General features: G+C 51.1%; 2 protein-coding genes across 2 annotated transcripts; both read right to left on the reverse strand.

Moving 5' to 3' along the window:
- Nucleotides 1-2,095: 2,095 nt before the first annotated feature.
- Nucleotides 2,096-4,870, reverse strand: LOC141725668 (protein S100-A4-like). Its single transcript, XM_074529637.1, has 3 exons — nt 4,724-4,870; nt 3,677-3,830; nt 2,096-2,337 (listed from the first exon to the last, which is right to left on the reverse strand). Exons 2-3 carry the CDS (start codon nt 3,812-3,814, stop codon nt 2,173-2,175), a joined length of 303 nt encoding a protein of 100 aa, XP_074385738.1. The 5' UTR covers nt 3,815-3,830; nt 4,724-4,870; the 3' UTR covers nt 2,096-2,172.
- A 2,749-nt stretch (nt 4,871-7,619) lies between these two features.
- Nucleotides 7,620-10,039, reverse strand: LOC141725669 (protein S100-A4-like). Its single transcript, XM_074529638.1, is given in 3 exon segments — nt 7,620-7,663; nt 7,666-7,780; nt 9,899-10,039. Coding segments are annotated over 3 exon segments (300 nt in total).
- Nucleotides 10,040-11,197: the final 1,158 nt, after the last annotated feature.

An 11,197-nucleotide genomic window follows, 5' to 3' on the forward strand; every position in this document is an offset into this window, starting at 1 on the left:
CAGAGGGCATGGCTGGCCATGGGGACAAGGACAGGTGAGTGCCATGGGGACAGGTGAGTGCCATGGGGACAGGGACAAGGACAGGTGAGTGCCATGGGGATGGCAGAGGCATGCTGGGCCATGGGGACAAGGACAGGTGAGTGCCATGGGGACAGGTGAGTGCCATGGGGACAGGAGGGGGACAAGGACAGATAGGAGTTGATCCCTGTGAGGGGACATGGATTTAGGGTGGATTCCTTACAGGGAGATTGATCCAGGGTGGATTCCCATTAAGAGGATGGATTCAGGGTGGGTTCCCATGAGGGAGATGAATTCAGGGTGGATCCCTGTGGGCAGCATCATTCCACCTTCAGATGGCCACAGGTGAGGTTTGGGATTTTGGGATTCCTTCTCACCTGCCTGGGGATGCAGAGGCAGTTCACCTCCACTCTCTGGGGGATGGCCACAGGTGAGGTTTGGGATTTTGGAGTTCCCTCTCACCTGCCCAGGGGTACAGGGTGGGTGTTCAGCCCATTCTCTGGGGTTCACTGACTCTGACAGGCTGGAGAATTTTTTTCCCCTAAATTTTAGAATCCCAGAGGTCAGAAAAGCTCCAAGATCACCACCCAGGTGTGCCCGACCCCCACCTGCCCACCCAGACCAACATCCAGGTGTTCCTCAGGGTTCCTCACTCCAACCCACCCTGGGCATCCCTTCCAAGGCCCTTTCCAGGAGGAAATTCCAGCCCATGCCCCCCCTGGCACAGCCTGAGGCCGTTCCCTCTCCTCCTGTCCCTTTGTGGCAGCGCTGAAGGCGGTGGAGGGGGCACAACCACATCTGGAAGGGGCGTGTGGCACATCTGGAAGGGGCACGGCCACATCTGGAGCAGCAGCGCGACCAAGGGAGGAGAAAGGGCACCGGGGGAGGAACCGGGATGGGCTTGGCCCGGAGCACCGGGAAGTGGCGCCTCCGCACGGCCGCACCCCGGGCAGGAACGCGGCAGAAATCCCGGAGCACCGGGGATGGGGAGGCGACAATCGCGACATCTGCGGGGCGGTGGGTGAGGGACAGGGCCCGAACCGGATCAATTCCAGCTCGGAGCTGTTCCAGAACCGGATCAGTCCCAGCTCGCAGCTGTTCCCGCAGCCCTGAGGGACGGGAGCGGCTCCGGGAGGAGCGGCCGGGCCGGGCTGAGTCAGCCCCGATGCGGCTGCCGGGAGCGGCCCCGGGGGGGTTCCTGAGGCCTCGGGGTGCAGGATCCAGCCCGGGCTGAACCAGAACCGGAACCAGAGACAGAACCGGAACCAGAAACAGAACCAGAACCACAGCCAGAACAGAGACAGAACCAGAACCAGAGCCAGAATCAGAATCAGAATCAGAATCAGAATCAGAATCAGAATCAGAATCAGAACCAGAACCAGAACCAGAACCAGCCTGGGAACGGCCCCAGGGGAGTTCTCGAGGCCCCGGGGGTGCAGCATCAACTCTGGGCCGAACCAGAAGCAGAGCCAGAACCAGAGGCAGAATCAGAACCAGAACCAGAGGCAGAATCAGAACCAGAACCAGAGCTAGAAACAGCCGGAACCAGAGCCAGAGCCAGGGCAGAGACAGGACCAGAACCAGAAACAGCCAGAACCAGAACCACAACCACAACCAGAACCAGTCAGAATTAAAACCAGAGCCAGAATCAGAGCCAGAACCAGCCTGGGAGCGGCCTGTGGGGAGGAGATTCCTGAGGCCTTGGGATGCAGAATCCACACCGGGCTGAACCAGAACCAGAATCAGAGCCAGAACCAGAATTAGAACCAAATCCAGGGCCAAAATCAGAACCAGAACCAAAACCAGCCTGTCATCACCCCAGCTTCCCTCAGCCTGGGCAGAACCAGAATCACAACCTGAACCAGAACCAGAATCAGAGCCAGAACCAGAATTAGAACCAACTCCAGGGCCAAAATCAGAACCAGAACCAGCCTGTCATCACCCCAGCTTCCCCAGCCAGAACCAGAATCACAACTTGAACCAGAGCCAGAACTAAAACCAGAACCAGAACCAACCCGGCATCACCCCCACCTTCCCTCACCCCAGCCATAGATACCCCCGGGGAGGGCAAAACCCCTTAATTTAAATCGAGATTTATTGAAATGACATCGGGATCACATCGGGAGGGCCCCGGGGCCGGGGCCGGCCCTGCCCTCACTTCCTGCGGGGCATCTTGTCGGGCAGGTCCTGGAAGAATTCATTGCACATCATGGCCATGCAGGCCAGGAAGGTCACGTACTCCTGGAAATCCACCTCGTTGTCGCTGTTGCAGTCCAGGTTGCTCATCAGCTTCTGTAAATTCACCTCGCTGGTTTGCTTCTACCCGGGGGAGGAAAAGGAAGGGTTAAAACCGGGTTTTGGAAGGATAAACCGGGCTTTGGAGGGGTTAAAACCGAGTTTTTGAGGGGTTAAAACCGGGGTTTGGAGGAAATAGTAAGATATAAAGGGTAAAATAGAGGTAAAAAAAAATCTAAATAATAAAAAATAGATGTAAAAATAAAAGTAATAAAAAATAGAGGTAAAAATATAAGAGGTGAAAATATAGAGGTAAAAATGTAAATAATAAAAAATGGAGGTAAAAATATAGATAATAAAAAATTAGATGTAAAAATACAAGTAATAAAAATACATGTAAAAATATAAGTAATAAGAAATAGATGTAAAAGTAGAAGTAATAAAAATAGTGGTAAAAATATAAGTAATAAGAAATAGATGTAAAAGTAGAAGTAATAAAAAATAGAGGCAAAAATATAAATAATAAAAAACAGAGGTAAAAAAATTTTGTAAAAATATGTAAAAGTACAGGTATAAAAACATATCAAAGATAGAGATATAAAACCATAAAAAAATAGAAGTAAAAATCTAAATAATAAAAAACAGAGGTATAAATATAAGCAATAAAATATAGAGGCAAAAGTAGAAATGATAAAAAATAAATGTAAAAATATGAATAAAAAACAGAGGTAAAAATATAAGCAATAAAATATAGAGGTAAAAATATAAATAAAAAACAGAAGTAAAAATATAAGCAATAAAATATAGAGGTAAAAATATAAGCAATAAAATATAGAGGCAAAAATAGAATGATAAAAATAAATGTAAAAATAGAAATAATAAAAAATAGATGTAAAAATATATAATATATTTTTGGAGGGGTAAAAACCGGGTTTTGGAGGGGTTAAAACCGGGTTTTGGAGGGGTTAAAACCGGGTTTTGGAGGGGTAAAAACCGGATTTTGGGGGTGTTAAAACCGGGTTTTGGAGGGGTTAAACGCGGGTTTTGAGGGGTTAAACGCGGGTTTTAGAGGGGTTAAACGCGGGTTTTGGAGGGGTTAAACCCGGGTTTTGGAGGGGTAAAAAACGGGTTTTGGAGGGGTTAAACGCGGGTTTTGGAGGGGTTAAACGCGGGTTTTAGAGGGGTTAAACGCGGGTTTTGGAGGGGTTAAACCCGGGTTTTGGAGGGGTAAAAAACGGGTTTTGGAGGGGTTAAACGCGGGTTTTGGAGGGGTTAAACCCGGGTTTTGGAGGGGTTAAAACCGGGCTTTGGAGGGGTAAAAACCGGATTTTGGGGGTGTTAAAACCGGGTTTTGGAGGGGTTAAACCCGGGTTTTGGAGGGGTAAAAACCGGATTTTGGAGGGGTTAAAACCCCGGCACTCACGCTGAAGCTGGGCAGCTCCTTGGTGAGCAGCTCCTTGAGCTCGGCTTTGTTGAGCTTGTACTTGTCACCCTCGTTGCCCGAGTACTTGTGGAAGGTGGCGACCACCACGGCCAGCGCCTGCTCCAGGGGACACGCCATGGGGACAGCGACAAAGCTGGGGACAAGGGGACACAGGAGTCGGGCACCCCCAGGGACCCCCCGTGCCAGGCCGGGTCTGTCCCGGGATGTTCCGTTCTCTCCCTGGTTCCAGTCGGCTGAACAACCCCAAAATGGGAGGAAAAATAGGAAAAGAAGGGGCTCGGGATTTTTTTCAGCCCTGTCCAGGTGAAATCCACATTTCCAGCTGGGCACCTGCAGCAGGACTATCCAACATCTGGAGAACATCTGGGGAGGGGACAGAGGAGTTGGGCACCCCCAGAACCAGAACCAGAACCAGAACCAGAACCAGGGACCAATCTCCCGTGCCAGGCCTGGGATGTTCTGTTCCGTCCCTGGCTCCAGTTGGGCTGAACAACCCAAAATTGGGGGAAAAAACCCCAAAAAGGGAAGGAAGGAAGGGAAGGGAAGGGAAGGGAAGGAAGGGAAGGGAAGGGAAGGGAAGGAAGGGAAGGGAAGGGAAGGGAAGGGAAGGGAAGGGAAGGAAGGGAAGGGAAGGGGAAGGGAAGGGAAGGGAAGGGAAGGGAAGGGAAGGGAAGGGTAAGGGAAGGGAAGGAAGGGAAGGGAAGGGAAGGGAAGGGAAGGGAAGGGAAGGGAAGGGAAGGAAGGGAAGGGAAGGGAAGGGAAGGAAGGGAAGGGAAGGAAGGGAAGGGAAGGAAGGGATGGAAGGGAAGGGAAGGAAGGGAAGGGAAGGAAGGGAAGGGAAGGGAAGGAAGGGAAGGGAAGGGAAGGGGCTCGAGAGTTTTTCCAAAGGGAAGGGAAGGAGTTCGGGAGTTTTTCCATCCCTCTCCACTTGAAATCCACATTTCCAGCTAGGCACCTGCAGCAGGACCCCCCCCAGCCGCGCCCGACGACATCTGGAGAACATCTGGAGGGAGAAAAGCGACTCACCGAGTGTTCAGGCGGAACAGGAGAGATCGGGCAGGGCGGAAGGGGAGCCGGGCTCAGGCCCGGGCATTTATAGCATTTATAGCCCCGCCTGAGCCACTCCCGAGCCCGCCCGGAGCCGGCTGGAAAAGGAGAAAAGGAGGAGAAAGGAAACCCCGAGAGCTCCAAGCTTGCCAAGGGCGGTGGTTTGGTTAGGAGGAGCAAAAATGGGTGAATTGGGTGAATTTGCCACCCTGAGCGTCGAGCAGCCGCGGTTTCTGCCACGGTTTTGTCACCAAAATCCTCCCCAAAGCCCCCAAATCCTCCCCAAAGCCCCAGGTGCTCCCAAAGCCCCCAAATCCTCCCCAAGACCCCAAATCCATCTCGGGAGGTCTGGGGGACCCTCGGGGGCTTTGGGGGACCCCTCGGGGGCTTTGCCAGGGCCGGGAGAGCCCCGCGGGGTTCGGGGTGTGCGGGGTGGGCACCGCATCCCCCCCCCGGTGCCACCCGGTGCCACCCCGAGGTCCGGCCGGGCCCCAGCTCGGTTCGGTTCGGTCTCGGGGTTGGTGCCGAGCCGCGGTTTGTGCCGAGGTTTGTGCCGAGGGGTTTTTTTGCCCTTTTCCAGCCTCTTGGCAGCGATTTTGTGTTTCCGTTGTGTAACGGAGCCGCTCCCGTGGCCCGGGCACGTGTGGGGAGCTGGGGGGGGGGGGGGCACTGGGAACAACATCGAGCCCTGGAAAAGCCCCCGAGGGTCCCCCAAAACCCCCCGAGGGTCCCCCCCAAACCCTGGCAAAATCCCCGAGGGTCCCCCCAAATCCTAGAAAAAGCCCCCGAGTGTTCCCAATCCCTGACAAAGCCCCGAGGGTCTCCCCAGCCCCAGGCAAAGCCCCTGAGTGTCCCCCAACCCTTCCCAGATGGATTTGAGGATTTGGGAGATTTGGGGAGGACCCGGGGAATTTGGGGAGGATTTGGGGGTCTTGAGGAGGACCTGGAGAATTTGGGACAACCTGGGGGGGCTTTGGGAGGATTTGGAGGATTTGGGGGGGTTGGGGAGGGTCTGGGGGGTTTTGGGGACGATTTGGGGACAATCTGGGAGCTTTGGGACAATCTAGGGGATTTGAGGAGGATTTGGGGGCTTTGAGGAGGACCTGGGGGGGTTGAGGAGGATTTGGGACAACCTGGGAGATTTGGGAGGATTTGGGGGCTTTGCGGAGGATTGGGGTCTTTGGGGACAACTTGGGGGCTTTGGGGAGGATTTGGGGCCTTGGGGACAACCTGGGAGCTTTGGGGACAACGTGGAGCTTGGTGTGCCCCCCAACCCTGGTGGCACCAATCCTGAACCCTCCCCGAGCCGGCCAGAAGGTTCCAAGGGACATCCAGGACGTTGTTTTTGCTCAAATTTGTCCAAAATAAACCCTCAGAGGCTGAGCCACGCCGTGGAAAATCCCACAGAGCTGCAGGAGGGTGTGAGTCAGGCTGGGCACGGTGGGGGTGGACACTGAGCGTGGCCAGGACGGGGAGAATAATGAACAGAACCCCAAAACTCAGTCAGGATTGAGGAAAAATGAGCAGAACCCCAACATTGAACCAGGATTGGGGGGAAAAGTGAACAGAACCCCAAAACTCAGCTGGGATTGGGGAGAACTGAACAGAACCCCAAAACTAAACCAGGATGGGGGAAAAATGAACAGAGCCCCAAAATTGAACCAGGATTGGGGGAAAAAATGAACAGAGCCCAAAACTGAACCAGGATTGGGGGGAAAAATGAACAGAGCCCCAAAATTGAAGCAGGATTGGAGGAGAGCCTGAACAGAGCCCCAAAATTGAACCAGGATTGGGGGCAAAAGTGAACAGAGCCCAAAACTCAGCTGGGATTGGGGAGAACCTGAACAGAGCCCCAAAACTAAACCAGGATTGGGGGAAAAAGTGGACAGAGCCCCAAAATTGAACCAGGATTGGGGGAAAAAATGAACAGAGCCCCAAAATTGAACCAAGATTGGAGGAGAGCCTGAACAGAACCCCCAGAACTGAGCTGGATTGGGGAAAAATGAAGAAAACACCAAAAGTGAGATGGGTTTAGGGGGAAAACCTGAAGAGAACCCCAGAACTGGGAGAAAATCTGAACAGAACACCAGAACTGAGCTGGGATTGGGGTAAAATGAACAGAACCCCAAAACTGAGATGGGATTGGGGAGAACCTGAACAGAACCCCCAGAACTGAGCTGGGATTGGAGGGAAAATTAACAGAACACCAAAACTCAGTCAGGTTTTGGGAGAACCTGAACAGAACCCCAAAACTGGTAGAAAATCTGAACAGAACCCCAGAACTGAGCCAGAATGGGGGAAAAAAGAACAGAACCCTAAAACTGAACCGGGATTGGCGGAAAAAATGAGCAGAACCCCAAAACTCAGCTGGGATTTGGGAAAACCTGAAGAGAACCCCAGAACTGAACTGGGATTGGGGGGAAAATGAACAGAACCCCAGAACAGAGCCAAGATTGGGGAGAGCCTGAACAGAACCCCCAGAATTGAGCCAGAACTGGGGAGAACCTGAACAGAACCCCAGAACTGGGAGAAAATCTGAACCAACCCCAAAACTGAGCAGGATTGGGGGAGAACCTGAAGGAAACCCCAAAACTGAGCAGGAATGGGGGAGAACCTGAAGAGAACCCCAAAACTGAGCAGGATTGGGGTGAGGCCTGAACAGAACTCCAAAACTCAGCCAGGATCAGGAAAATCTTTTATTGAAAGCCACTCAGGGCTGGGATGGGCACAGGAGGGGTCACTTGAGGGGTCGCTTGAGGGGTCACTCTGGGGTCATCCCGGGGGTCACTCTGGGGTCATCCCAGGGGTCACTCTGGGGTCATCCCGGGGGTCACTCTGGGGTCATCCCAGGGGTCACTCTGGGGTCACCCCGGGGTCACTTCCTGCGGTGCTTGCTGGGGTCGTCCTTGAAGAACTCGTGAAGCCCATGGTGATGCAGGCCAGGAAGCAAACGTACTCCTTGAAATCCACCTCGCTGTCCTTGTTGTGGTCCAGGTCGTTCATCAGCCGCTTGAACTCGGCCTCGTCCATTTGTTTCTGTCCGGAGAGAGGGTTTGGGGCAGGGTTGGAGGGATGGGGCCGCCCCTTCCCCACCCTTCTCCCCTCCTCTGCCTCAGGGAGGGGTTTTGGGCTTGGTGGATGAGATGGGCAGGGCCCAAATTGCCAAAATGCCTCCCAGGTGTGGAAAAATTTGGCCAAAGAAAAAAAAAAAAAATTTGAAGTGTCTCCTGGATGTGGAAAAATTTGGCAAAAATATAATAATAAAATAAAATAAAATAAAATAAAATAAAATAAAATAATAATATTAAATTAAAGGGCCTCCCAGGTGTGGAAAATTTTGGCTAAAATAAAATAAAATAAAATAATAATATTAAATTAAATTAAAGGGTCTCCCACGTGTGGAAAATTTTGGCAAAAAAATGAAATAAAATAAAATAAAATAAAATAAAATAAAATAAAATAAAATAAAATAAAATAAAATAAAATAAAATAAAATAATAAAATCAAATTGAAGGGCCTCCGGAATGTGGAAAAATTTGGCAAAAAAAAAACTAAAAAAAAATTTTGCCTCCCAGTTGAAACCACAAGCTGAGAAAGGGAAGTGAGGGTTAAAAAAAGAAATTATGAAAAAAAAGGGAAATGGGAGCGTGATTTCCTTTGCCAAACAAAATATTTCTGTGGGTTTAAAAGGAGCCGAATTTTCTTTGGGGCTGAGCCTCTCCAGACCTCGTTCCTCCTGTTCTCCAGGGATTTCAGAATTTCAGAGACCCAGGAGAAAAGAGCTGGGAGAAAAGACCTCAGAGAAAAGACCCAGAGAAAGACCCAGGAGAAAAAGACCCGGGAGAAAAGACTCAGAAGAAAGACACAGAGAAAGATATGAGAGAAAAAAGACCCGGGAGAAAAGACCCAGGACAAAGACCTGGGAGGAAAGACCAGGGACGAAGACCTGGGAGAAAGACCTTGGAGAAAAGACCCAGGAGAGGAAAGACCTGGAAGAAGGACTTGGGAGAAAAGACCTGGGAGAAAGAAAGACCCAGGAGAAAAGACCCAGAGAAAGACCCGGGACAAAGACTCAGGAGAAAAAACCCAGGAGAAAAAAGACCCAAGAGAAAGAAAGACCTGGGAGAGAAAAAACCTGGGAGGAAAGACCCAGAGAAAGACCCGGGAGAAAGACACAGGAGAAAAGACCTGGGACAAAGACTGGGGAGAAAAGACCTGGGAGAAAAGACCCAGGAGAGGAAAGACCTGGAAGAAGGACTTGGGAGAAAAGACCTGGGAGAAAGAAAGACCCAGGAGAAAGACCCAGAGAAAGACCCGGGACAAAGACTCGGGAGAAAAAACCCAGGAGAAAAAAGACCCAAAAGAAAGAAAGACCTGGGAGAGAAAAAATCTGGAAGGAAAGACCCAGAGAAAGACCCGGGAGAAAGACACAGGAGAAAAGACCCGGGACAAAGACTGGGGAGAAAAGACACGGGAGAAAAGACCCAGAGAGAAAGACCTGGAGAAAAAAAGACTCGGGAGGAAAGACCTGGAAGAAGGACCTGGGAAAAAGACTCAGGAGAGAAAAGATTCAGGACAAAGAGCCAGAGAAAGAAAGACCCAGGAGAGAAAAGACCCAGGAGAGAAAAGACCCAGGAGAGAAAAGATCCAGGACAAAGACCTGGGACAAAGACCCAGAGAACGACCCAGAGAAAGACCCAGGACAAAGACCCAGAGAAAGAAATACCCGGGAGGAAATATCCAGGACAAAGACCCGGGACAAAGACCCAGAGAAAGACCCAGGAGAAAAGACCCAAGACAAAGACCCAAGACAAAGATCTGGGACAAAGACCCAGGACAAAGACCCAGAGAAAGACCCAGGACAAAACCCAAGAGAAAAGACCCAGGACAAAGACCCAGAGAAAGACCCAGGAGGAAATACCCAGGACAAAGACCCAAGACAAAGATCTGGGACAAAGACACAGAGAAAGATCCAGGACAAAGACCCAGGACAAAGATCCAGGACAAAGACCCAGAGAAAGACCCAGGAGAAAAGACCCAAGACAAAAACCCAGGACAAAGACCCAGGACAAAGACCCAAAGAAAGACCCAGGGCTGGTCCCTCCTGCCCCTCCACCCCCGAGGGACCCCCGGGATGTCCCCACGGTCACTCACGCTCCCGAACACCGGCAGCTCCTTGTTGAGCAGCTCCTTGAGCTCGGCCTTGCTCAGCTTGTACTTGTCACCCTCCTTGCCCGAGTACTTGTGGAAGGTGGTGACCATGAGGGCCATGGCCTGCTCCAGGGGACACGCCATGGGGACACCTGGGGACACAGATCGGGGGGTGCCATCAACATTTGGGTGGATTTTGGGGTGTTGGAAGGGGAAAAGGGAGCGGGGACTCACCGGCTGAGCGTGGATCGGTTCCTCAAGGGTTGGGATGGGGCAGCGGGGCACGGAGGGCATTTATAGCCCAGGAGGGTGGCACAGGGGGGCACAGGGTGGGACAGGGTGGGTGGCACTGCCCCCAGGGCAGCCCCCACATGCCTGGCTGATCCTCACACCGGGTTTCGCCCACGCCTCATTTTTGTGTAACGAGCTGTGTGATCCTGTTAATGAGCTATGTGATCCTGGTAACGAGCTATGTGTTCCTGTTAATGAGCTCTGTGATCCCATGAACGAGGGAACTGTGAGATCCCATTAATGAGTGAGCTCTGAGATCCTATTAATGAGCTGTGAGATCCCATTAATGAGTGAGCTCTGAGATCCTATTAATGAGCTGTATGATCCCATTAATGAGTGGGCTGTGTGACCCCATTAATGAGTGAGCTGTGAGATCCTATTGATGAGCTGTGTGATTCTATTAATGAGCTGTGAGATCCCATTAATGAGCTATGTGATCCTGATAACGAGCTATGTGATCCTGTTAATGAGCTCTGTGATCCCATGAACGAGGGAACTGTGAGATCCCATCAATGAGTGGGCTGTGAGATCGTATTAATATAGCTCCTATTAATGGGAGCTGTTAGATCCCATTAATGAATGAGCTCTGTGATCCCATTAACGATATGTGCGATCCCATTAATTAGTAAGCTCTGTGATCCCATTAACGAGGGAACTGTGAGATCCCATTAATGAGTGAGCTGTGAGATCCTATTAATGAGCTGTGTGATCTCGTTAATGAGTTCTGTAATCCCACAATGAGTGAGCTCTGTGATCCCATTAATGAGATGGTAGATTCCATTAATGTGTGAGCTGTGAGATCCTATTAATGAGCTGTGAGATCCCATTAATGAGTGGGCTGTGTGACCCCATTAATGAGTGAGCAGTGAGATCCCATTAATGAGCTGTGTGATTCTATTAATGAGCTGTGAGATCCCATTAATGAGCTGTATGATCCTATTAATGAGCTGTGAGATCCCGTTAATTAGTAAGCTCTGTGATCCCATTAATGAGCCTTGTAATCCCATTAAT

Source organism: Zonotrichia albicollis, chromosome 30, assembly GCF_047830755.1.
Source record: "Zonotrichia albicollis isolate bZonAlb1 chromosome 30, bZonAlb1.hap1, whole genome shotgun sequence".
NCBI classification, from domain to species: Eukaryota; Metazoa; Chordata; class Aves; order Passeriformes; family Passerellidae; genus Zonotrichia; species Zonotrichia albicollis.